Below are 24,660 nucleotides of genomic sequence, written 5' to 3'. Positions count from 1 at the left end.
ATCCTGAAAATAAGTCTGAGTATACATTTGTTAATTCATGAGTGCTTGTTTAAATCAAATTGCCACCGTGGTACAATTGTTAGCATGCCCGCCTTGCATACATAATATCGTGGGTTCGATTCCTGCTTCGACCGAACACCAAAAAGTTTGTCAGCGGTGGATTATCCCACCTCAGTAATGCTGGTGACATTTCTGAGGGTTTCAAAGCTTCTCTACGTGGTTTCTCTGCAATGTTGAACACCATTCGGACTCGGCTGTGAAAAGGAGGTCTCCTGTCATTGAGCTAAACATGGAATCGGGTAGCACTCAGTGATAAAAGAGAAGTTCACCAATGTGGCATCACAATGGACTGAATAGTCTAAGTGAGCCTTATACATCGGGCTGCCACCTAACCTAACCTACACACGTTTAGTTCATAAAATGTTTGAGACATTCTTAAAAAAAAAAACGAAAATTTCATTAGGCTGTGGAAAATTTCGCAATAAATAATAACATTTAACTACAACCAATATTTTTTTAAAACATGGGTTTGTTTGTTTTTTTTTTTTTCATTTTATTATCTAGCTATCATTTACTTTTCTTTGCAGTTACACGATGTCTGCGTTTGTCCGTTTGATGGGCACGTTGTAAATATGGAATGATTACTTATTATTGAAATTGAACCAAAATAGAGTGTATAAAAATATGTGATGTTTGCTTACAGGACATTGTAAATAGAAACAAAGAAGGAATTAGTTAATAAATATATGAATATATATTAATAAAATTACTTTTGTGATTTCTTTTCTCAAATGGCGTTCTTTAAAAACATAATTGATAAATTAATTTTTTAATCGAAATAAAAGTCAATTAAGAAAGTGATTGATAAAATTACTTGATACAACCCCTTTCTTAATCAAACTAAGAACACAAAGTTAGTTAAGGAAATGAGTAAAAATTTGTATTGTTCCTTCTCTGTATTGATCCAATTAAGAATTTAATTAAAAAAATTAATCGATGTCGATTGCAAACACTCAATTAATGGTTTAACGGATTTAGTTAAATCGTTTAACTTAATAATTAAACGACATCAATTAAATTTTTTTTAGCTAAATCAATTAAAAAAATTTGATTTTTGCTATCAATATCAAATACATCTTTAATTGAATCAATTACAAAAATAATTGAAATTTTAAAATCAAATCAGTTAATTTATTAATTCAATATTTTTTAATGGCCAATTAAAGCTGTGATTGATACTAAAATTTTCGTGGTTGAAGACATTTCAATTAAAAATTAATTGTATCAACTAATTTCGTAATTGAATCATAAATTTTGTTTTTGTGTAGCTGTGAGTCAAACAAAACTCCACCATGTATAGAGTCCAGCTATATTGTCTATTTCCCGAAAAGATTAGGAATATTTTATTTACTACTTTAGTTTGAGTTGGTATAATAAGTATATATATAGCAAAAGTCGTAAACCTAAAGTAGAAAACCTAATTTTGAAAAAAAGAAATTGAGAATATTTTTATACCCTGCGCCACACTGTGGAACAGAGTATTACAAGTTAGTGCATATGTTTGCAACACGCATAAGGAGACGAGATAGACACATGGTGTCTTTGGCAATAATGCTCAGTCCGTCCGTCTGATTGTGAGAACATTTTTGTGATCAAAGTCTAGGTTCCAGTTTTAGTCCAATCGGCTTTTGGGTCATAATAGAGCCTTATTGACTTTAAAAGAAATCGGTTCAGATTTAGATATAGCTCCCATATATACCTTTCGTCCGATTTACACTCGTATAACAAAGGCCAACGTTTTAGTCCGATTTACTTGAAACACTCATATGACAACAGAGGTCAAAGTTGTAATTCGATTTACGTGAAACTTTGCACAGGGAGTATAATTAACCTTGTAACTATACGTATGAAAAAGACTGTTTTTCATATGTTTGGCTATAAACATTATATGTTTGGAACACAAATTTTTAAACACAATATTTTTGAGTGCAAGCATATAATGTTCATAAACTAGCATAACATGTTTGGGACATATATGTTAATATGTTAGAACATATTATGTTTGGGACATAAAATGTTTGTAAATATAATATGCTTGGATGCAAACATATATTAATTTAGAAATAGCCTATAAACATATATGTGTTTAGTAGCTTGGAGCGCTATTTAACAGGGAGCGATATTGAATTAAGTTGGTGGTTGTTGCTTGTTATTACAAAATTAACATTTTATTTTTCCTTGGGCAATTGATCAGCTACTTCTTTGATCCTTACAAACTGTGTGGTCCGCTGTTCGAATCCCCGTCCGGCAAAAGGTAAAATTAAAATAAAAAAAATTGAATAATTTCTTCTACAATGTTTGTATTACAGAAAAAGGTGCTAAGAACTAAAAAAAATGTCGTGGAAGTGAGAAAGATGTGGGGGAATATACAATTGGGCAGAAACAAAATTTTGAGCATTCAGGTCGAAAACCTATGTTGTTAGCACCTATATTACCTGTTTATTTTCATAATTCATAATTATGATTGTAAATATATAAATAAATAAATAAAATTTTGAGCACAATATTGTTTGGGAGAATTTTTTTAAGCATATAATATTTTTGGGTGCAAAATGCTTCCAAACATATTATATGTTCACAAAATAACATATTGTTTTTTGGAAGACAACATTATTGAATTTGGATGCAAAAATACAAAATGTTTGGAACTTAGACTACCCAAACATATATTGTTTAGAACAATATGCTTTCAAACATATTATATATTGGAAGAGATCAAACATATAAATGTTTGGGCAATACCCAAAAATGTATATGCTTGAAGCAAAATATGTTTGGGAGTATATGTTACAGAAGCGATTTTTTGTGAGCGTGTAGATATAGCTCCAATATGTGTAAATGTTTTTCTGATTTGAGCAGAAGTGGCCAAAATACCCACATTTTCTTTGTAAAATCGCCACTGCGTATGTGGCACTTACAACTTTGCGACAGTCACAAGCATAACAAGTATATAAGGCCGTAAGTTCGGCCAGGCCAAATCTTATTGCGTAGAAACTTCTACGAAAGACTGTCATCCACAAATTTCAACTCACTCGGATGAAATTTGCTCCTCCAAGAGGCACCAAAACCAAATCTCGGGATCGGTTTATATGGGGGCTATAAATGATTATGGACTGATATGGACCACTTTTGGCATGGTTGTTAAATATCATATACTACCACCACGTACCAAATATCAACCAGATCGGATGAATTTTGCTTCTCCAAAAGGCACCGGAGGTCAAATCTGGCGATCGGTTTATATGGGAGCTATATATAATTATAGACTGATAGGAACCAATTCCTGCATGGTTGTTGGATACCATATACTAACATCACGTACCAAATTTCAACCGAATGGGAAGAATTTTGCTCTTCCAAGGTGCTCCGGAGGTCAAATCTGGGGATCGGTTTATATGGGGCCTATATACAATTATGGACCGATATCGACCAATTTTTGCATGGGTGTTTGAGGGCATATATTAACATCACGTACCAAATTTCAACTGAATCAGATGAATTTTGGTCTTCCAAGAGGCTCCAGAGGTCAAATCTGGTGATCGGTTTATATGGGGGCTATATATAATTATGAACCGATATGGACCAATTTTTGCATGGTCATTAAAGACCATATACTAACATCATGTACCAAATTTTAGCCGGATCGGATGAAATTTGTTTCTCTTAGAGGCTCTGCAAGCCAAATCGGGGGATCGGTTTATATGGGGGCTATATATAATTATGGACCGATGTGAACCAATTTTTGCATGGTTGTTAGAGACCATATACTAACATCGTGTATTAAATTTCAGCCCGATCGGATGAAATTTGCTTCTCTTAGAGGCTCCGCAAGCTAAATCGGGGGATCGGTTTATATATGGGGGCAATATATAATTATGGACCGATGTGAACCAATTTTTGCATGGTTGTTAGATACCATTTACTAACACACTGTACCAAATTTCAGCCGGATCGGACGAAATTTGTTCTCTTAGAGGCCTCGGAAGCCATGGGGGCTATACGTAAAAGTGGACCGATATGACCCATTTGCAATACCGTCCGACCTACATCAATAACAACTAATTGTGCCAAGTTTCAAGTCGATAGCTTGTTTCGTTCGGAAGTTAGCGTGATTTCAACAGACGGACGGACGGACGGACATGCTCAGATCGACTCAGAATTTCACCACGACCCAGAATATATATACTTTATGGGGTCTTAGATCAATATTTCGATGTGTTACAAACGGAATGACAAAGTTAATATACCCCCCATCCTATGGTGGAGGGTATAAAAAAGTTTGATACAGACCATCTCTGGATATGACGTAAACGGCATTTCTTTGTAACTGGGAGTGCCCCATATTAAATCATCTTGTGGGATTCTCTATGGATATTGATAACCTTGCATTAGAAAATTCCCCTAAATAAATGACAAATATTTTACAAGTACTTTACTTACCTGTTGAATTTGATGTGTGTCCATCTAATGATGGGGCGGCTGTTGCTACCAAACGTGATGATAGGCTGGGCAGTTCAATTTTTTTCGCTTTTGCAATATTAAAAAGTTCATTTGTGGCCATTGTAGCTGGTGTCGTTGCAGCACTGCAAAAATTTCCATTATCTGGTAAGGGGGAGGCGGGAGTGGTGCCTGCACCACTGGTATTTGAAACCCCATTACCATTGCCACTTCCCGTACTACCACTCAGCACTTGGGCCAACTTTTTACCCAGATGCATTGCCATTTGCTCATCGGCACTTTCTGGACTGGATTCAGTGGGCAAGTCAGTTGGCACAATTTCCAAATAGCTAGTTTTGGCTACCGACAACACTGATAACTTGTCGGCCTGATGACGTCTTCGCAGTTCGAGTATAGCTCTCGCTGTTGTTGGTGATAGAATACCCGAAGTATCACCTGAGGCCAAGCTTATTTCACTGAGGGGCCGTTGTCGTTTAGCCGTGCTTGTTGCATTCGTTTGAGCAGCTGTTGTCGCTAGATCCTCTAGCGTTATTGGCAGTTGTACTGCCCTGTAGGATGTTTTGGTGTGCGTTTGATTTTGATTTGTTGTGGTCCTGTTTGCTTTTGTGTCAGTTGTTGCTGAGCTATCGTTGTCATTATCATCCGAGGCAATGGTACATGGCTCATCGGGTGTTTCCAAGGGCGCTGTAATACTGACACTTTGGGGTGTTTGTAGGGGGTCTGTAAAGAGCGAATCAGAACTTGATGACAAATCTCTAAGCAAAACAAGGTCGCAATTATCATTAAAAGTGTAAAGGCTATGACGACGTATATTACAACCAGTACCCCCACCGCCACCATCATCTGTAGTGCCATGTGTCCTGGTATTTTTCCTCATCCTTAAAGGACCGGGCATATTTTTATGGTAAATTTCATCAATGTCTTCCTGTTCACAAAAGGATTCTTTGAATATACGCTCTATTGGAGAGGATAGCGAGTGTATGTGTGTATAGGGGTATACGTAGGTGCAGTAGATCAACATTGAAGTGATAGAATTAAAAATCCAACAGAACGCAAGGTGAAATACATACATACACAATATCCAAACATGGGACGTAATGAGACATATTAAACAGAAGCGAATAAGTAAATATCCGTAAAGTGAGCAGTATGTTGGTATTTGTGCGTGTGTGTTTTATTGGAGAGAAAAAAAGAGAGGAGAAACGAGAAAGAGAGAAGTTAAAAGTGTATGTAGAAATTCATGATCATTGTTAGAATTGTGGAGTGGAGTGGAGCTATGCAATCACTTGTGTTTGTGACACACAGACAATTACTAGTTTCCGGAATGTTTCAAATAGTGACAATCCGGATTGTAATCGAAAGGGATAAATGAAGTTAGCAATAACACAATATGAAAGCGGACACTCATAATTGCAAATAATAATAATAAAAAAGAAAAAAGTTCGCTGTGAAATGTAATAAAATAATATTGACATCTAAAAAATTGCATGATACACGCAAAGAAAAAAAAAACGTTTGGAAAACGTGTACCGAAAACGTTTTTCTTTTGTTAGAGTTTTTTGAATTTCTTCGAAAATTTTAAACTTTTATCACCAAAAAAATTCGTTTGGTACAAAATTTTTATTTTTTTAATAAAAAAAATATTTTTGAACCAACAACACAGTCCATTTTGTTTATATCAAGCACTGTTCTTTTCTAACTTTAATAAGACACATTTTACAGTTCATAGTAAAAATATAATATAGTAGTATGTAATGTTGAACATCTTTTCGGAATTTTCCGAACATATCTGGAATATATTGAAAAAAAAAAAAAACAAAGTTCGGTCGAAGCACGGCTCGAACCCACGACCCTTGTCATGCAAGGCGGACGTAGCAACCACTGCTCCACGGTGTCCAACTAAATGTTTGTTTCTGTTAAATAATGTTTGTTTAATCGGTTCGTGGGCGCCGCAAGCTATGCTATATTAATATGACTTATATGGATAATTATATATTGATGACAATAACAGCTACGTAGCTCAGTGGAGAGTGTGCTGGCTTACAAGTTGCATGGTCCGCGGTTCGATTCTCCGTCCAGGCGAAAGGTAAAATAAACAAGTATATACAGCACTAAGTTCGGCCGGGCCGAATCTTAAATACCCACCACCATGAACCAAATATTAGGGTTTCCTTTGAAATTTCAGGAGGGCTTGAGGACATTTAAAGATTTCACCTATGAGAATTATATCAGATTCTGGATTTATAAGAACCTTTTTTGTTTGACTTTTAGAGGAATCATTAACATCTCTTGTAAGTTTGCAAGAAAATTATAAAATAACGTCTTGATTTGAAATCTTATATCTGTAGAAGTAAAATCTGGAAATTTTACATTGAGTTTCAAGCAATTTTCATGATCAGTGCGCCTTCTACACCCTCAAGAAGTGAAGTCGGTCTATATGGAGGCATTACCAAATGGACCGATAAAAACTTAATCCGATACACGTTTTTGTAAGCCTAAAATACCAGAATATTTACAATTTCAGGCAAATCAGATAAAAACTACGGTTTCTAGAAACGCAAGGAGTTATATCGGCAGATCGTTCTTATGGGGGCTATACTAAAATATGGACCGATACTCACCGTTTTCGGCACACCTCTTTATGACCCGCAAATACCTCTAGATTGCCAATTTCAGGCAAATATGAAAAAACTTCGGATTCTAGAAGCCCAAGAAGTAAAATCGGGAAATCGGTCTATATGGGGGCTATACCAAAATATGTACCGGTACTCACCATTTTCGGCACACCTCTTTATGGTCCTAAAATACCTCTAGATTTCAAATTTCAAACAAATTGGATAAAAACTACGGTTTCTATAAGCCCAAGACCCCAAATCGGGAGGTCGTTTTATATGGGGACCATACCAAAACATGGACCGATACTCACAATTTTTGGAACACGTATTTGTGGTCCTACAATACCTCTAGATTTCCAATTTCAGGTATATTGAATAAAAACTGCGGTTTCTATAAGCCCAAGAAGTAAAATCGGGAGATCGGTCTATATGGGGGCTATACCAAAACATGGACCGATACTCACCATATTTGGCACACCTCTTTATGGTCATAAAATACCTCTAGATTTAAAATTTCAGACAAATTGGATAAAAACTTCGATTTCTATAAGCCCAAGACCCCAAATCGGGAGGTCGGTTTATATGGGGACTATATCAAAACCTGGACCGATATAGCCCATGTTCGAACTTGACCTGCCTGCAGACAAAAGACGAGTTTGTGCAAAATTTCAGCACGATTGCTTCATTATTGAAGACTGTATCGTGATTACAACAGACAGACAGACGGACATCGTTATATCGTCTTAGAATTTCTCCCTGATCAAGAATATATATACTTTATATAGTCGGAAATCGATATTTCGATGTGTTACAAACGGAATGGCAAACTTATTATACATCCTTCACCATTCTATGGTGGTGGGTATAAAAAAAATATAAAATCGAATAATTTCTTCTTTACATTTACATTGTTTGTATTACAGAAAATGGTTCTAAGAACTAAACAACCTCGTGGAAGTGAGAAAAATGTGAGGAATAATGCCATTAACCAGAAAATGGACAGGAAAATGAACATTTTTTCCTTTAGTTTCGAATGCACTTTTTTCTGGGTGTATATATGTATTTTCCGATTAATCACAAATGATTTGTTGCACAATCGCATAAAAATTGCTTTAGCATTTTCATATTTTTTACTAACATTGGGCTAATGCCCTGGCATGAAACAGTGCATAGATTTTGTAGAAGGGTAAAAAGTTTTGTCCAAATCGGCTCTGATTATTCATATACATGAATATGTAAATATAAAGCTCTATATAGCTCCCAACTAATTAGAAGGATTTCAGATGGTATCAATAATTTTGGCCCCAAAGTGGTGGAGGGTATAAAACAATCGGCCCTGCCAGACTTTAGACTTTCCATACTTGTTTCATTTCATTTGTATTTGAGCTATAAAGTCAATGATCGCATAAACAAGTTCAATATGAACTAAATGAGCTTACAATTTTAGTAAAATGTCAATAAAAAGTAACAATGAACTTGATCATGATTTGACGTCAATGATGTTTATATCATTCACCATTGCATAAGGTATAACTAGCTTTGTCATTTCATTTGTAAGACATCCAAATATTGGCCTCAAACCCCATCAAGTCGGTCATCGTTAGATCGATTCGTAATGAAATTCAGTCCGACAGTTGAAATCAACCTAAGTTTCCAACGAAACTATCTATCGGCTTGAAATTGGCAAAAGTAGTTTTTATTGATGTATATCGATTGGTATTGCAAAAGGGGAGCTAAGTGGACCATACCGGTCCAAAATTATATATAAATAACCCCCAGATTTGTCATCTGGAGCCTACTGGAGGAGAAAATGTAATGCTAATATGTGCGCTTTAATAACCATTCAAAAATTTTGCATATTGGTCGATAATTAGCCCCTACACTTTTAAAAAAATATGTTTTTCATATGTTCCGATATAAACAAAATGTGCTTCGGGCACAATTTTTAAACACAATATATTTAAGTGTAAACATGTAATGTTTCTAAACTAACACTAAAAGTTTGGGACACATATGTTAATATGTCAGAATATATTATGTTTGGGGCATGAGTGTTTTATAAAAATAATATGTTTTATTCAGAGAGCGACAGAGAGAGAGAGAGAGAGAGTATAGAGAAAGAAATAGAGATGGAAACCGGGAGGGTTGACGAAAGTAGGGCTGCCAATTTTGCCGATTTATCGGCATTTTGACGATTTTTTACTCACAAAATGGACAACTCCGATTTTTTTCCGATTTTAACGATATTAGACACATAGTTTATGGAGTTTAAGTTTTTTACATTTTGAAGAAATTTTTGAAAATATTAAAATAAATTTGAAAAATGTTGGGAAAAAATTCGGAAACAGAACGTGGAGTACTTTGGCTTTTCGAGTTTTGTCAAAATTCGTAATCATGATTCTTCCAAACTCCACAGCAAACGTAGACATTTTTAAGCAAAAAACTAAAATTAGATGATAGCTGGAGAATAATTCATTGGATGGAATATTCTGTTTAAAAAACAACCTAAAATGAAATAACTCAAGTTGTTTTAATACCAAAATTGATAATGATTTACACAGAATGTGCAATAGAAACTTTTACTTATTATTATTATTATTATGATAAAATTCTAGTACGGTATAAAAATAACCACCATAAAAAATCACCTATTTTGGAAAACATGGGACTTTTTCTTTAGTTTCAAAATATATAATTAAAAATGTTACTCAATTAATTACAATATTTTAGAAAAATAGATTTTTTATACAAAAATTACGAAATATTTTTGTTTAACAAAAAATGATTTTTATGGTAATGTTATTTGTATACAAAACTGATTTCTTTATTTACTTTGTTTTTAGTTTACCCAAAAAATACGTTTAATTTTAATATAATTTATATTGCCGATTTTTTGACGATTTTTAAAATGGAAGTGCCGATTATGACGATTTTTATCGAAAAAAGTGACGATTTTTTTTGAAATTTTATTGGCAGCCCTGGACGAAAGATATCAACATAACACAGCGAGAGTATGAAAAGAGAGCAATTTCTGTGAAACCGCTTGTATGTTGTTTAGGAAAACTGTTTTATGATAAGGCCAAAAATTTGATATGCTTAAGTCTAAATATTATTTAATTTGAATATTAGAATGAGTATTCGGAGTGAAGAGAATAGACATTCGGAACCAATAGAATAGACATTTGAAAAAAAAAAACAGCGTGTGTTTTCGTCTTGAGAGGAGCATTTTATGTATGTGTGGACATGTGTTTTGTTTATGATTTTGGCATTATGGGCACAAGTTTTTTTCTTGGTTCGTTAAAAGAAATCGGAACGTGTGCTAACCACTGCTCCACGTGGCCAACAAATGTATGTTTCTGTTAAATAATGTTATGTTTGCATGGGCTCGTGGGCGCTGCAAACTATGCTATATAAATGTAACTTATAACGATAATTGTCTATTGGTGACCATAACAGCTACGTAGCCCAGTGGTAGTGTGTTGGCTTACAAATTGCATGGTTCCCGGTTCGATTCTCCGTCCAGGCGAAAGGTAAAATTTAAAAAATATAAAATTGAATAATTTCTTCAAAATTATTTGTATTACAGAAAAAGGTGCCAAGAACTAAAGATTTCGTGGAAGTGAAAATTATGTGAGGGAATGAGCACAATCTTCTTGGAGAGAAAATTCTTCCAAGCTTATAATATTTTTGGGCTCAAAATGCTTCCAAACATATAATATGTTCACATAAAACAAACATAATAATGTTTCGGCAATATCCAATAATATATGTGCTTCCTGCAAAATATGTTTGGAACATTTGTTAGAGAAGCGATTTTTTTTTGAGGGTGTATATAAACCGGTCCTCAGACTTGACATTTTGAGCCTCATAGAAGAACAAATTCGAAATTTGGTGTAGGTAGGTATTTAATCTGTAACAAAAACATAGGCTCCATATGAACTAATGCCAAGAGAAGACAATATACACACTCTTAGAAGTATATGTTTTTCATATGTTCCGATATAAACAAAATGCGTTTCGGGCACAATTTTAAAACACAATATATTTAAGTTCAAACATGTAATGTTCCTAAACTAACACTAAATGTTTGGGACATCTATGTTAATATGTTAAAATATATTATGTTTGGGGCATGAATGTTTCATAAAAATCATATGTGTGAATGTAAACATGTATAAATTTACAAATTTCGACTAAACATACATATGTTGTGATATTTTATACAAAGCGACAGAGAGAGTATAGAGAAAGAAATAGAGATGGAAACCGGGAGAGTTGACAAAAGATATCAACATAACACAGCGAAAGAATCAAAAGAAAACAATTTCTGTGAAACCGCTTGTATGTTGTTTCAGAAAACTGTTTTATGATAAGGCAAAAAATTTGATATGCTTAAGTTTAAATAGTATTTAATTTGAATAAAGAGAATGGACATTCGGAACCAAGAGAATAGACATTTGAAAAAAAGCCTGTGTTTTCGCCTTGAGAGCAGCATTTTCTGTATGTGTGGACATGTGTTTTATTTATCATTTTGGCATTATGGGCATAATTTTTTTCTTGGTTCGTTAAAAGAAATGAGGGGTCTTCATAAAAATAACGAAAGGGCACTATACTCTTTTTAGAGTTGGGACAGTAAAATGAAATAAGGAGGAAATAGTGAAAAATTACACAGTAAAATGTATAAAAACAAAGTTTAGTTCCTCTTTATTAATAGGTAGTCCAAGAGGAGTTGACGGACACCTTCAAATATAAAAGCGGGCATTAAGTTCGAGTTTTGCAGCTAAAACAATTTAAAAATTTTATTTTCTTTAAAATGAATTATTAAAAAACATAAAAGGCATTTTAGACCGATGGTGTTAAATGCTAGTAAAAAACTGCTCACGCCTAAATAAATTTATATTTATATTATAAAATTATTTATGTATGTTTATACTCGACTCCATGTTCTTCTTTTGTAAGTTTTTGAATTCCTTCCAAATTTTAAAGTTTTGTACCAATAACAGTTTTTTTGTTACAAAATTGTTATTTTTGCAATAAAAAATAATATTTTATCCAAAAATCAGTCAAATTCGTTTATATCAAGCACTGTTAATGACTATAAATCTTTAATAACCCACATTTCGAAGTTTTATTATAAAAATTTAATATAGTATAAATATAAATGTGTAAATTAAAAAAAAAACAACAACAAAAAAGTGTTCGGTCGGAGCAGGGATTGAACCCACGACCCTTTGCATGCAAGGCAGACATGCTAGCCACTGCTCCACGTGGCAAACAAATGTATGTTTCTGTTAAATAATGTTATGTTTGCATGGGCTCGTGGGCGCTGCAAACTATGCTATATAAATGTAACTTATAACGATAATTATCTGCTGGTGACCATAACAGCTACGTAGCCCAGTGGATAGCGTTACAAACTGTATATATGTTACACATATATGTTACAAACTGTATGGTACTCGGTTCGATTCTCCGTGCAGGCGAACGGTAAAATTTAAAAAAATAAAAAAGTGAACAATTTCTTCAACATTATTTGTATTACAGAAAAAGGTGCCAAGAATTAAAATATTTCGTGGAAGTGAAAATAACGAGTATGTTAGGGAATGAGCACAATCGTCTTTGGGAAAAATTCTTCCAAGCATATAACATTTTTGGGCTCAAAATGTTTCCAAACATATAATATGTTCACATAAAACAAACATATTAATGTTTCGGCAGTATCCAATAATATATGTGCTTCCTGCAAAATATGTTTGGAACATATGTTAAAGAGGCGATTTTTTTTGAGGGTGCAGAATTTTGAAGATGCCTTGCCATCAACAACTGTTATAACAACCCACGAAATTCGATTTGGATGACACTTTTTAATAGGCTTTGTTTTAACAGCGCATTAGAAATTTGATGAACTTTTCACTTTCTATTCGGTTTCTAACACCCCAATTCCCACCACAAAAAAATATCTACACGGACGAAAAAGACTGTTTTTCATATGTTTGGGTGTAAAAATTATATGTTTGGAACTCAAATTTTTAAACACAATATTTTTAAGTGCAAGCATATAATGTTCATAAACTAGCGTGAAATGTTTGGGACATATATGTTAATATGTTAGAACATATTATGTTTGGGACATAAAATGTTTGTAAATATAATATGCTTGGATGCAAACATATATTAATTTAGAAATAGACTATAAACATATATGTGTTTAGAAAGAGAGACATAAAGTGTATGCTGGAAGTAAAATAATGAAAGTAACCAATTGGCGCCTTAAAAACATATATACACAAAGAAAATTTCATTAAAGATTGGAAAAATACTATGTGTGAATATAAACAAGTATACATTTACAAATTTGGAGTAAACATATATATGTTGTGATATAAGACCGCCAAAAATTCTATATGCTCAAGTAAAAAGATTAAAATGAGTATTCGGAGAGAAAATTCATTCGGAACCAAGAGAAAAGACATTTAAAAAAAAGCAAGAGTTTTATTTATCATTTTCCATTACGGGCACATTGTTTTTTGTTTCGTCAAAACAAATCGGAACGTACACTGAAAAACCAGTGAACCCACCAGGAAGAAAACTTTCGGTTAATTTTAGAAAATTTTAAATATTTGTAGAAAATTTTAACTAAACAGTATTACAAACGTTGGCATTTATTAGACATAACTACAAGCTCACAAAAAATCGCTTCTGTAACATATACTCCCAAACATATTTTGCTTCAAGCATATACATTTTTGGGTATTGCCCAAACATTTATATGTTTGATCTCTTCCAATATATAATATGTTTGAAAGCATATTGGTCTAAACAATATATGTTTGGGTAGTCAATTTCCAAACATTTTGTATTTTTGCATCCAAATTCAATAATGTTGTCTTCCAAAAAACAATATGTTATTATGTGAACATATAATATGTTTGGAAGCATTTTGCACCCAAAATTATTATATGCTTAAAAAAATTCTCCCAAACAATATTGTGCTCAAAATTTTATTTATTTATTTATATATTTACAGTCATAATGAATTATGAAAATAAACAGGTAATACAGGTGCTAACAACATAGGTTTTCGACCTGAATGCTCAAAATTCTGTTTCTGCCTGTTTGTAGAAGAAATTATTCAATTTTTTTTTATTTTAATTTTACCTTTTGCCGGACGGGGATTCGAACAGCGGACCACACAGTTTGTAAGGATCAAAGAAGTAGGAAAAATAAAATGTTAATTTTGTAATAACAAGCAACAATCACCAACTTAATTCAATATCGCTCCCTGTTAAATAGCGCTCCAAGGTACTAAACACATATATGTTTATAGGCTATTTCTAAATTAATATATGTTTGCATCCAAGCATATTATATTTACAAACATTTTATGTCCCAAACATAATATGTTCTAACATATTAACATATATGTCCCAAACATGTTATGCTAGTTTATGAACATTATATGTTTGCACTCAAAAATATTGTGTTTAAAAATTTGTGTTCCAAACATATAATGTTTATAGCCAAACATATGAAAAACAGTCTTTTTCATCCGTGTAAGTTTTTCCACTTGTTAAAGAAAATTTTGTAGTTTGAAGAAAAAACTTGGAGTTAAAAATTGCAAGAATGTCTTTAGTGACATACGAAGTTCACGATGGACGCATTTTTGGTAAAATTTACAAATTTAAAGAAATTCTGAACTATTTTGTGGAAGACACGAATTTAGTTAATCTTTATACTTCATTTGAGTAAATTTTTTTCCTCGGGTTTAGTTAATTTAACTAACGTACACAAAAAAGTATTAGAGTACAGAAAACTTTCTCCAAACATACATTTCTATGAACTAAAATAAAGTTAAACTGGTTTTAGTGAAATAGAGAGTTCACTTTTTTTTGAGTGTAGGACGAGTAAGTCAAAATATTCAAACAAAGGTAATTAAAGGGATCTTCATAAAAACTAACGAAAGGGCACTATACACTGAAAAATAGCATGCCCGGTTCCAAAGATTGTGTCTCTATTTTAAAAATTTTGGTATTGATTCCGAGCCAATGAAGCCGAGAATTCAAGTAAGGATACTTTTAAGACACAATTCTCTTTTAAATGTGGGTTTTGTGTATTTGACTCTATGAAGCAAATTTTATTTTTTCGCTTTTTCAGCTTTTTTCATATGCTATAAAAAGTCCGTTAAAAACAAGACAGTAGAAATTGTGCTATGTTTCAAGTAAAAACGTCTTTAAAATAAAGTGTTGAAAAACATGTCCTATTTTTAGCGATTTTTGCTTTGTAGTCAAGGAAAAAAACTTTATATTAGAAAAATGCGTCGTCTAAGCTAAGCAAAATTTGTATTCTTATTTTAAGGACATGAAATCTTTGGCCACACGACAATATTATGACACACGACAATATTATGAGTAAAATGAAAACATTGGGAAACAGTGAAAAATTAAACAGTAAGATCTATAAAAACAAAGTTTAGTTCCTCTTTATTAATAAGTAGTCCAAGAGGAGTTGACGGATACTTTCGAAAATAAAAGCGGACATTGAGTTTGAGTTTTGCCACTAAAATTATTTCTCATTTTAACGGCAAAACTAGCATCGGTAAAACCAGAATAACATTATAACTTTTTTAGGCAAATTGTATTATAACTTGGTGGGGAATGATCCAAAGCAACAATTGAATAAGTTTATTTTCTTTAGAATAAATTATTAAAGAAAGCAAACAATTGTTCACACCTAAATAAATTTATGTGTTGGTTGTAAAATTATTGTTTCGAATTTAAATATAATGTGATTTTGAATGGTTATCGTTAACTTTAGGATTCGATGGAAAATATTTATATATTACTCGACTTCACATTCTTCCTTTGTAAGAGTTTTTTGAATTTCTTCGAAAATTTCAAACTTGTGTACAAAACCCTTTTTTGTTACAATTTTTTTATTTTTGCAATAAAAAATAATATATGATTTGAAATCAGTCCATTTCGTTTATATCAAGCACTGGTCTTTTATAAGACACACTTTACAGTTTCGTAGTAAAAAGTTAATATGTTGAACACCTTTTCGGGATATTCCGAACGTATTTGGAATATACGTAAAAAAATATATGTAAAAAAAAAAAATAAAAAAAAATGGTGTCGGTCGAAGTAGGGATCGAACCCAGGACCCTTGGCATGCAAGGCGGATGTACCAACCACTGCTCCACGTCGCCAACAAATGTATGTTTAACAATGTTATGTTGTTAAACAATGTTATGTTTGCATCGGCTCGTGGGCGCCGCAAGCTATGCTATATAAATATGACTTATAACGATAATTATCTCTTGATGACAGCTACGTAGCCCAGTGGTTAGTGTGCTGGCTTACAAACTGTGTGGTCCGCTGTTCGAATCCCCGTCCGGCAAAAGGTAAAATTTAAAAAAAATTATAAAATTTAATAATTTCTTCTACAACTAAAGACTCATGGAAGTGAGAAAAATGTGAGAGAATATACAATTAGGCAGAAAAAAAATTGAGCACAATCTTCTTTGGGAGAAACTTCTTCTAAGCATATAATATTTTTGGGTTCAAAATGTTTCCAAACATATTATATGTTCACATAATAACATATAGTTTTTTGGAAGACAACATTATTGAATTTGGATGGAAAAATACATAATGTTTGGAACTTAGACTACCCAAACATATTATATTGTTTAGACCAATATGCTTTCAAACATATTATATGTTGGAAGAAATCAAATATATAAATGTTTGGGCAATACCCAAAAATGTATATGCTTGAAGCAAAATGTGTTTGGGAGTATATGTTACAGAAGCGATTTTTTTGGAGGGTGTAGCCAGTTAAAATTCAGTCCGTAAAACAAACAAAAAAATCCTTGGCACTAGAATATTGATAATATATGGATATGGATAATTTAAAATATATATTATATAGTCAGATAACTTTTAAAATAGGTATTGATGTGACACAATTTTAAAATTATGAACCTTTATAAAAAATTAATCTGTTCGATGTACGCTGTACACAGTGCTTATATCAATTTCACTCTACTCATTTTGATCATTTGAGTTAAAAATTCTTCGACAAATTTTTAGTTATGGTTTTCAGAGGACAAAATAAATTTGTCGATATTAAACATGGAAAGATGCAATTTGATGCTTTTTGAAAATCAAAATGCCCTAAATTTTGTGCTAAAATCACCAAATTGGCACCACTCGTTTTCAAAATACGAAAAAATCCAAAGATTTCCATTTTATAATTAATTCAACCAACTTTATTCAAAAGTGTTTGAGAATGAACTAACCAAAACTAACCTTGTGCTAAAATCGTTCCATGTTCATTAGAATTCAAGAGGAAAGATACAGATATATACGACGGCTGCATTTTATATTTCCGGATTAGGGAACAGCATTCTGAACGCATCAATTGAAAAATGTTGATCTCACATGTCCCATAAAATCGATGTCTTGAGTACTCAAAAATGCAGTTATTTGTGCCGATGTGTGAGAGCTCTCATTATCGTTGTCAAGAATAATCCGCCGTCGGCGGTAGATTTTTTCCTGGAAGCCAACTGGCAAATAAATGGTTGTGTAGCACTAAGAATTGACTGTTCTGTATGCCTAAAGATGTCGCAATCTCACAATAGGACACATGATCAATGGTTTTATACCATTTTTTAAGTAAGATTAATTTCTGTAAGTTTCTGTAAACAACACAAATAGCGTTCATATATCCAAACGGTCTGAGTACGTATAACCTCAACAATGTCAAGCTTTACGATAGAGCTGTCAGTTGCCAGATTGCAACAATAGGGCTGCCTGATCCCGGCATATAAAAGCCAACCTCGTATTTCTTAATATTAAGTACGCGTTCAAACCAAAATCATCAAAGTTAAAACAAAATATTTAGATGTGATATAATAGAAATAATGCCAACCTACAAAAGGGCGTATTCAAAACTTCCAATTTATATCATTTATGCATTTTTATTTAGCTCCAAAAACATTTATTTATCCAATTTACAGCGAACCCAAAGGAATAGCCATCACAAGTATGTATTTTAAATTTTAATATCATTGATACCATAACAAACAAATGGATTAATATCTAGATTGCTTTATGTCCGACCATTTATCCCTTGGTAGAAGATGCCACAAAAATAAATGCTGTCAGAATACAAATTTTCCATCACAGCTAAATGTAACAATGTAATGGAATGAGAATTATTCCTAGACAATATGAAAATGGTGCAAACCAGTTTCTACATTCACGAAAAAAAAAACAAAGTAAATGAAAATTTCAGGAATTTTCATTTACAAGTCTAACTGAAATAGATAAGTTTACACTAAAAAAAATATTTTGACTTCCATTCTACAATTTTGACCTTATTTAAGTACCATCACACTCAGCTCGCGTCAACCTAGACTGACTTAAGAAGCATATTCTTCACTTTTCTTCCCATACAATGGGCACCAAAGTCTTGGTGTGTTAATCAGTTGGACTTTTGCGCTTGAGGTATTTTGGGGAGTAAGATTGACACTATAAAATACAAAGAAGCAACATGTGATGGCTTTGTCGGCCTTTGAAAGCTTTAATTCGTGGCAAAGAGGAGTGATGTACAATTTTTTCGAAAAAAAAACAAGCAGAATTGTCGAAATTAATTTCCGTTAAAGAGGGAAGAAAAATATGACAATACGCCGGGAATTGCCGTTATCCCGTTCCCAGAAAAACTCTAAGTGAAACTAAACCATTATATATCTGATTGGACTGAATAACTGATCATTCTGCAAGAAGTCTACTAGTTGAGAGGTTTCAAAGCTTCTTTAAGTGGTTTGACCGCAATGTGAAATGCCGTTCGGACTCACTATAAAAAGCTACACGTGAATAAGGCAGCAGTGATAAGATGGAGTGAATAGAGTGCAACAAAGGGATGTGTGTGAAGATAAATTCGAATTTAAAATTGCGGCAGAGGCCTTAGCCGAGACACAAACCAGCACCTTCAATGTAATTTTAAATTCGAATTTAATTTTTTAAATTCGAATTTAATTTTACAAATATATCATTTTTTTGAAAACGCTAAGAATTTTTAAATGGAATTTGATAGAATTCGTTAAAGACAGCCCTGAGTATCCTTAATTTGAACAAATTTCATCACAAAAATAACTTAGAAACCGGCAAAATTAAAATTTTGTTTAACAAAAAAGGGACCATTGTGCAAAAACCTTTCGGGGTTCCAAAACGAAACTACCACCATTGGATAGGTCTCAGTGCGCACTATTCAAATTCGAAATAATTTCATTAGAAAAGTATTTCAGAAAGCGGAAAATTGAAAAATATTTTCCGAGTGAATTTACATCAACGGGGCCACTGTGCCAAAACCGTTCGGGGTTCCAAAACGAAACTACCACCATTGGATAGGGGTTAGTGCACCCTATTCAAATTCGAAATAATTTCATAAGAAAAGTATTTCAGAAAGCGGAAAATTGAAAAATATTTTCCGAGTGAATTTACATCAACGGGGCCACTGTGCGAAAACCGTTCGGGGTTCCAAAACGAAACTACCAGCATTGGATAGGTCTTAGTGCGCACTATTCAAATTCGAAATAATTTCATTAGAAAAGTATTTCAGAAAGCGGAAAATTGAAAAATATTTTCCGGGTGAATTTACCCAGGTGAGCCCACTGTGCGAAAACTGTTCGGGGTTCCAAAACGAAACTACCACCATTGGATAGGGGATAGTGCACCCTATTCAAATTCGAAATAATTTCATAAGAAAAGTATTTCAGAAAGCGTAAAATTGAAAAATATTTTCCGAGTGAATTTACATCAACGGGGCCACTGTGCGAAAACCGTTCGGGGTTCCAAAACGAAACTACCACCATTGGATAGGGGTTTGTGCGTACTATTCAAATTCGAAACAATTTCATTCGAAAAGTATTTCAGAAAGCGTAAAATTGAAAAATATTTTCCGAGTGAAACTCTTAAACAATTGCAAAAAAATATTTCTTCGACTGGCGAAATAATTATAACATAAATAAATAATAAAAAATTATTCAATGGATTGTCTCAAATAAAAAAATTGAGTTTTCTACCAAAATCAATCAAATTTTTAATTGAAGCAATTAAAAATGAAGTGAAAGTGCCAAGAAAGCAATTACTTTTTAACCAAGAATATTTTTTATTTCAAATTAATTCTGTGATTGAATCAGAAAAAAATACCAGTGCAATTAAAATTATAATTGAAAATTTAGTAGAAATAATTATTGTAGTTTCTATATAAATATTTTCATATTCACAAATTCCAGAAAAAAATCCAACCACAATTGTAAACGGAAAAGACATCTTATGTTCAGTCATACAGAGAAAAAGAAATATTTTTTGTATTCAATCACAAAAGTAATTGATCAAATTTATTTTTTATTGAAATGTCTTAAATCATTGAAATGATAGTATCAATTAAAAAATGAATTGTTCCAATTAAAAAAATAATTGATACAATTATTTTTTTTTGATTGATTTTTATTTCAATTTAAAAATTTGTTGAAACAATTAAATTTTTATTGTATATTTTTTTAAATTCAAGTAAAAGTTTAACTGGAAATATTTTGGTGGTATTTTTTCTGTGTATGCACTGTTATGAAATTCAAAGAAACCTTAAAGTGAAATGTTTGCACAGAAAAAATATTTCCAATTAAAAAGTTGAAACTCCAATTAATTACAAAATTAAAAAAAAGAAAATAATTAAACAATTTTTATTGAATAAGAAATATTTTCAATGAAAAATATAATCGAAAATTTTGAAATACTTGGTTGCAATATATAATTAATTAATGTTTAGTTTTTTTGCACAATTGTTTTTAAATTTTTTTTTATCACGAAATTAATTGATCCAATTGAAAAATACTATTATTTTTTTAGTTTAAATAATTATAAATGAGTAAATTATTTTATTTTTTATTTTACTTACATCTTATAAGTGGCAGTACTAGTTTCAAGTTGTGATACAGAATGTAATTTTGTCACAAAACAATGAAAAATAATCTTAAATTATCAAAAAAAAGTGTATGTATAAATAGGTACAATGATATATACAAAATTTCTAAATTACTAAGAATTACTGCGAGTTTAAGAAATTATTTAATTTTATTTTAAAAGTGTTAGCATTGCCAATTGTTTGCAAATCCACAGACGGATGCTGAATATGAAAAATTGTCGTTCCGATAAAAGAGTCTTTATATATAATTAATTAATTTTTAGTAATGATACAATAAGCAGTTTATTAGCTTAATTTAAAAATTAATTAAATTAACACTACAATTGATTGTAAATTCCGAATTAATTAATTTAATTTATTAATTTCTAATTAATTCTGTGATTGATGCTATCTATTTCCTTATGTAAGCAGTTTTAATAAAAAAAATTAAATAAATTAATAAAAAATTGCTTCAGTGAAGAAAATTGTGTTTTACGATCTTAATCAATTACACTTTTAATCGAACCAAACCAATTAAGTGAATTTGCGATTCGGAACAAAATCTTCGTCACACAGCAAAAATACAACCAATATATTTTAAATTAAAGTTTTATTCAATAATTTAATTTAAAATCTATTTCATCACAATTTAATTGATTCCATTATTTATTTAATTAAAATAAAAATCTATTACAAAATTTAATTGGAACAACTAATTTTGTATTTGTTATAGATGATTGATATTATCATTTTCGTGTTAGAAACAATTTTAACTAAAAATTGATTGTAGCAATTAATTTTGCGATATTTTCTCTTGTAAAAGTACGTTATTGCAAAATTTTACTTCTTCGCATTTAAACCTAGTGAACATAAAAGTTTATTGATAAATATCACCTGTTCCCAAAGTGTGAGTCCTACACAGAAAAAAATATCACCAACACATTTGATAGAAGTTGAAAATTTTTCCAATTAATAAATTAATTGATACAATTAATTTCAAAATGGAAACATAAAGTTAATTAATAATCTTAAAATTTTTAAATAAAAAACTAATTGATACACTTAACTTTTTAATCAAACTCGGAAGACTATGTAATTGACAAAGTGATGTATTTTTTTAATTTTTAACAAAAAATTTATTTCACAAAAACAATTTTTTAATCAAATTAAAAACACTAAGTCAGTTAAGAATTTTATTGAAAATAGGTCCTTTTTTATTGAAAAATTAATTGAAATTGCAATCAATATCAATCAATTTTAAATTGTATCATTTAAAAAATTAATTGAAATTAATTTTTTAATCAAGTATATTTTTAATGTCATTTTCATGATTTAAGACATTTCAATTAAATAATTAATTGTATCAATTAAAAATTATTGTGTGTATATAGAAAAGTTTCTTTAACATTTAACTAAAACTTTAAAATTTAATTATATCTATATATAGTGAAGAATTTTGTGGGTATTAAAGCTGGAACCCCGAACCGTTTTCGTACAGTGGCCTCACCTGGGTAAATTTACCCGGAAAATAATTTCCAATTTTCCCCTTTCTGAAATACTTTTCAAATGAAATTATATCGAAGTTGAATAGGGCGCACTAAGACCTATCCAATGGTGGTAGTTTCGTTTTGGAACCCCGAACAGTTTTCTCACAGTGGCCCCGTTGATGTAAATTCACTCGGAAATAATTTTTCAATTTTCCGCTTTCTGAAATACTTTTCTAATGAAATTATTTCGAATTTGAATAGTACGCACTAACCCCTATCCAATGGTGGTAGTTTCGTTTTGGAACCCCGAACCGTTTTCGAACAGTGGCCTCACCTGGGTAAATTCACCCGGAAACTATTTTTCAATTTTCCGCTTTCTGAAATACTTTTCTTATGAAATTATTTCGAATTTGAATAGTGCGCACTAAGACCTATCCAATGGTGGTAGTTTCGTTTTGGAACCTCGAACGGTTTTCGCACAGTGGCCCCGTTGATGTAAATTCGGTCAGAAAATATTTTTAAAATTTCCGCTTTCTGAAATACTTTTCTAATGAAACTATATCGAATTTGAATAGGGCGCACTAAGACCTATCCAATGGTGGTAGTTTCGTTTTGGAACCCCGAACGGTTTTCGCACAGTGGCCCCGTTGATGTAAATTCAGTCAGAAAATATTTTTAAATTTTCCGCTTTCTGAAATACTTTTCTAATGAAATTATTTCGAATTTGAATAGTACGCACTAACCCCTATCCAATGGTGGTAGTTTCGTTTTGGAACCCCGAACCGTTTTCGCACAGTGGCCTCACCTGGGTAAATTCACCCGGAAAATATTTTTCAATTTTCCGCTTTCTGAAATACTTTTCTAATGAAATTATTTCGAATTTGAATAGTGCGCACTAAGACCTATCCAATGGTGGTAGTTTCGTTTTGGAACCCCGAACGGTTTTCGCACAGTGGCCCCGTTGATGTAAATTCACTCGGAAAATATTTTTCAAATTTCCGCTTTCTGAAATACTTTTCTAATGAAATTATTTCGAATTTGAATAGTGCGCACTGAGACCTATCCAATGGTGGTAGTTTCGTTTTGGAACCCCGAACGGTTTTCGCACAATGGTCCCTTTTTTGTTAAACAAAATTTTAATTTTGCCGGTTTCTAAGTTATTTTTGTGATGAAATTTGTTCAAATTAAGGATACTCAGGGCTGTCTTTAACGAATTCTATCAAATTCCATTTAAAAATTCTTAGCGTTTTCAAAAAAATGATATATTTGTAAAATTAAATTCGAATTTAAACAAGTATATACGGCCGTAAGTTCGGCCAGGCCGAAGCTTATGTACCCTCCATCATGGATTGCGTAGAAACTTCATCTAAACACTGCCATCCACAATCGAATTACTTAAGTTGCGGTAACGCTTGCCGATGGCAAGGTATCTTAAAACCTCCTAACACCATCTTTTAAATTGTATGTAAGTCCATACGTGGTATATATTAAATCAAAAAAGATCGATCCAATACGTATATAATTCAGTTTGACAAAGTAGACATAAAATTTTGACAAAATTTTCTACAGAAATAAAATTTTATCAAAATTTTCTATAGAAATAAAATTTTCACAAAATTTTCTATAGAAATAAAAATTTTGCCAAATTTTCTACACGCTCACAAAAAATCGCTTCTGTAACATATACTCCCAAACATATTTTGCTTCAAGCATATACATTTTTGGGTATTGCCCAAACATTTATATGTTTGATCTCTTCCAATATATAATATGTTTAAAAGCATATTAGTCTAAACAATATATGTTTGGGTACTCTAAGTTCCAAACATTTTGTATTTTTGCATCCAAATTCAATAATGTTGTCTTCCAAAAAACAATATGTTATTATGTGAACATATAATATGTTTGGAAGCATTTTGCACCCAAAAATATTATATGCTTAAAAAAATTCTCCCAAACAATATTGTGCTCAAAATTTTATTTGTTTATTTATATATTTACAATCATAACGAATTATGAAAATAAACAGGTAATATAGGTGCTAACAACATAGGTTTTCGACCTGAATGCTC

The 24,660-nt window shown here is 31.7% G+C and overlaps 1 protein-coding gene across 5 annotated transcripts in view; it reads right to left on the bottom strand.

Moving 5' to 3' along the window:
* The window catches only part of capu (formin protein cappuccino), a 398,823-nt gene that overhangs the window by 173,341 nt on the left and 200,822 nt on the right, over positions 1 to 24,660 (bottom strand). For all 5 annotated transcript variants that reach the window (XM_075295921.1, XM_075295922.1, XM_075295925.1 and 2 more), the window contains one exon: positions 4,501 to 5,238. In XM_075295921.1, coding sequence (XP_075152036.1) covers positions 4,501 to 5,238 — 738 coding nt within the window. The remainder of the gene's footprint in view (positions 1 to 4,500; positions 5,239 to 24,660) is intronic.

Source organism: Haematobia irritans, chromosome 2 (genome assembly GCF_050003625.1).
Source record: "Haematobia irritans isolate KBUSLIRL chromosome 2, ASM5000362v1, whole genome shotgun sequence".
Taxonomy (NCBI): Eukaryota; Metazoa; Arthropoda; class Insecta; order Diptera; family Muscidae; genus Haematobia; species Haematobia irritans.
The sequence above is the reverse complement of the archived record's forward strand: the minus strand, read 5'-3'. Positions and strand labels throughout refer to the sequence as shown.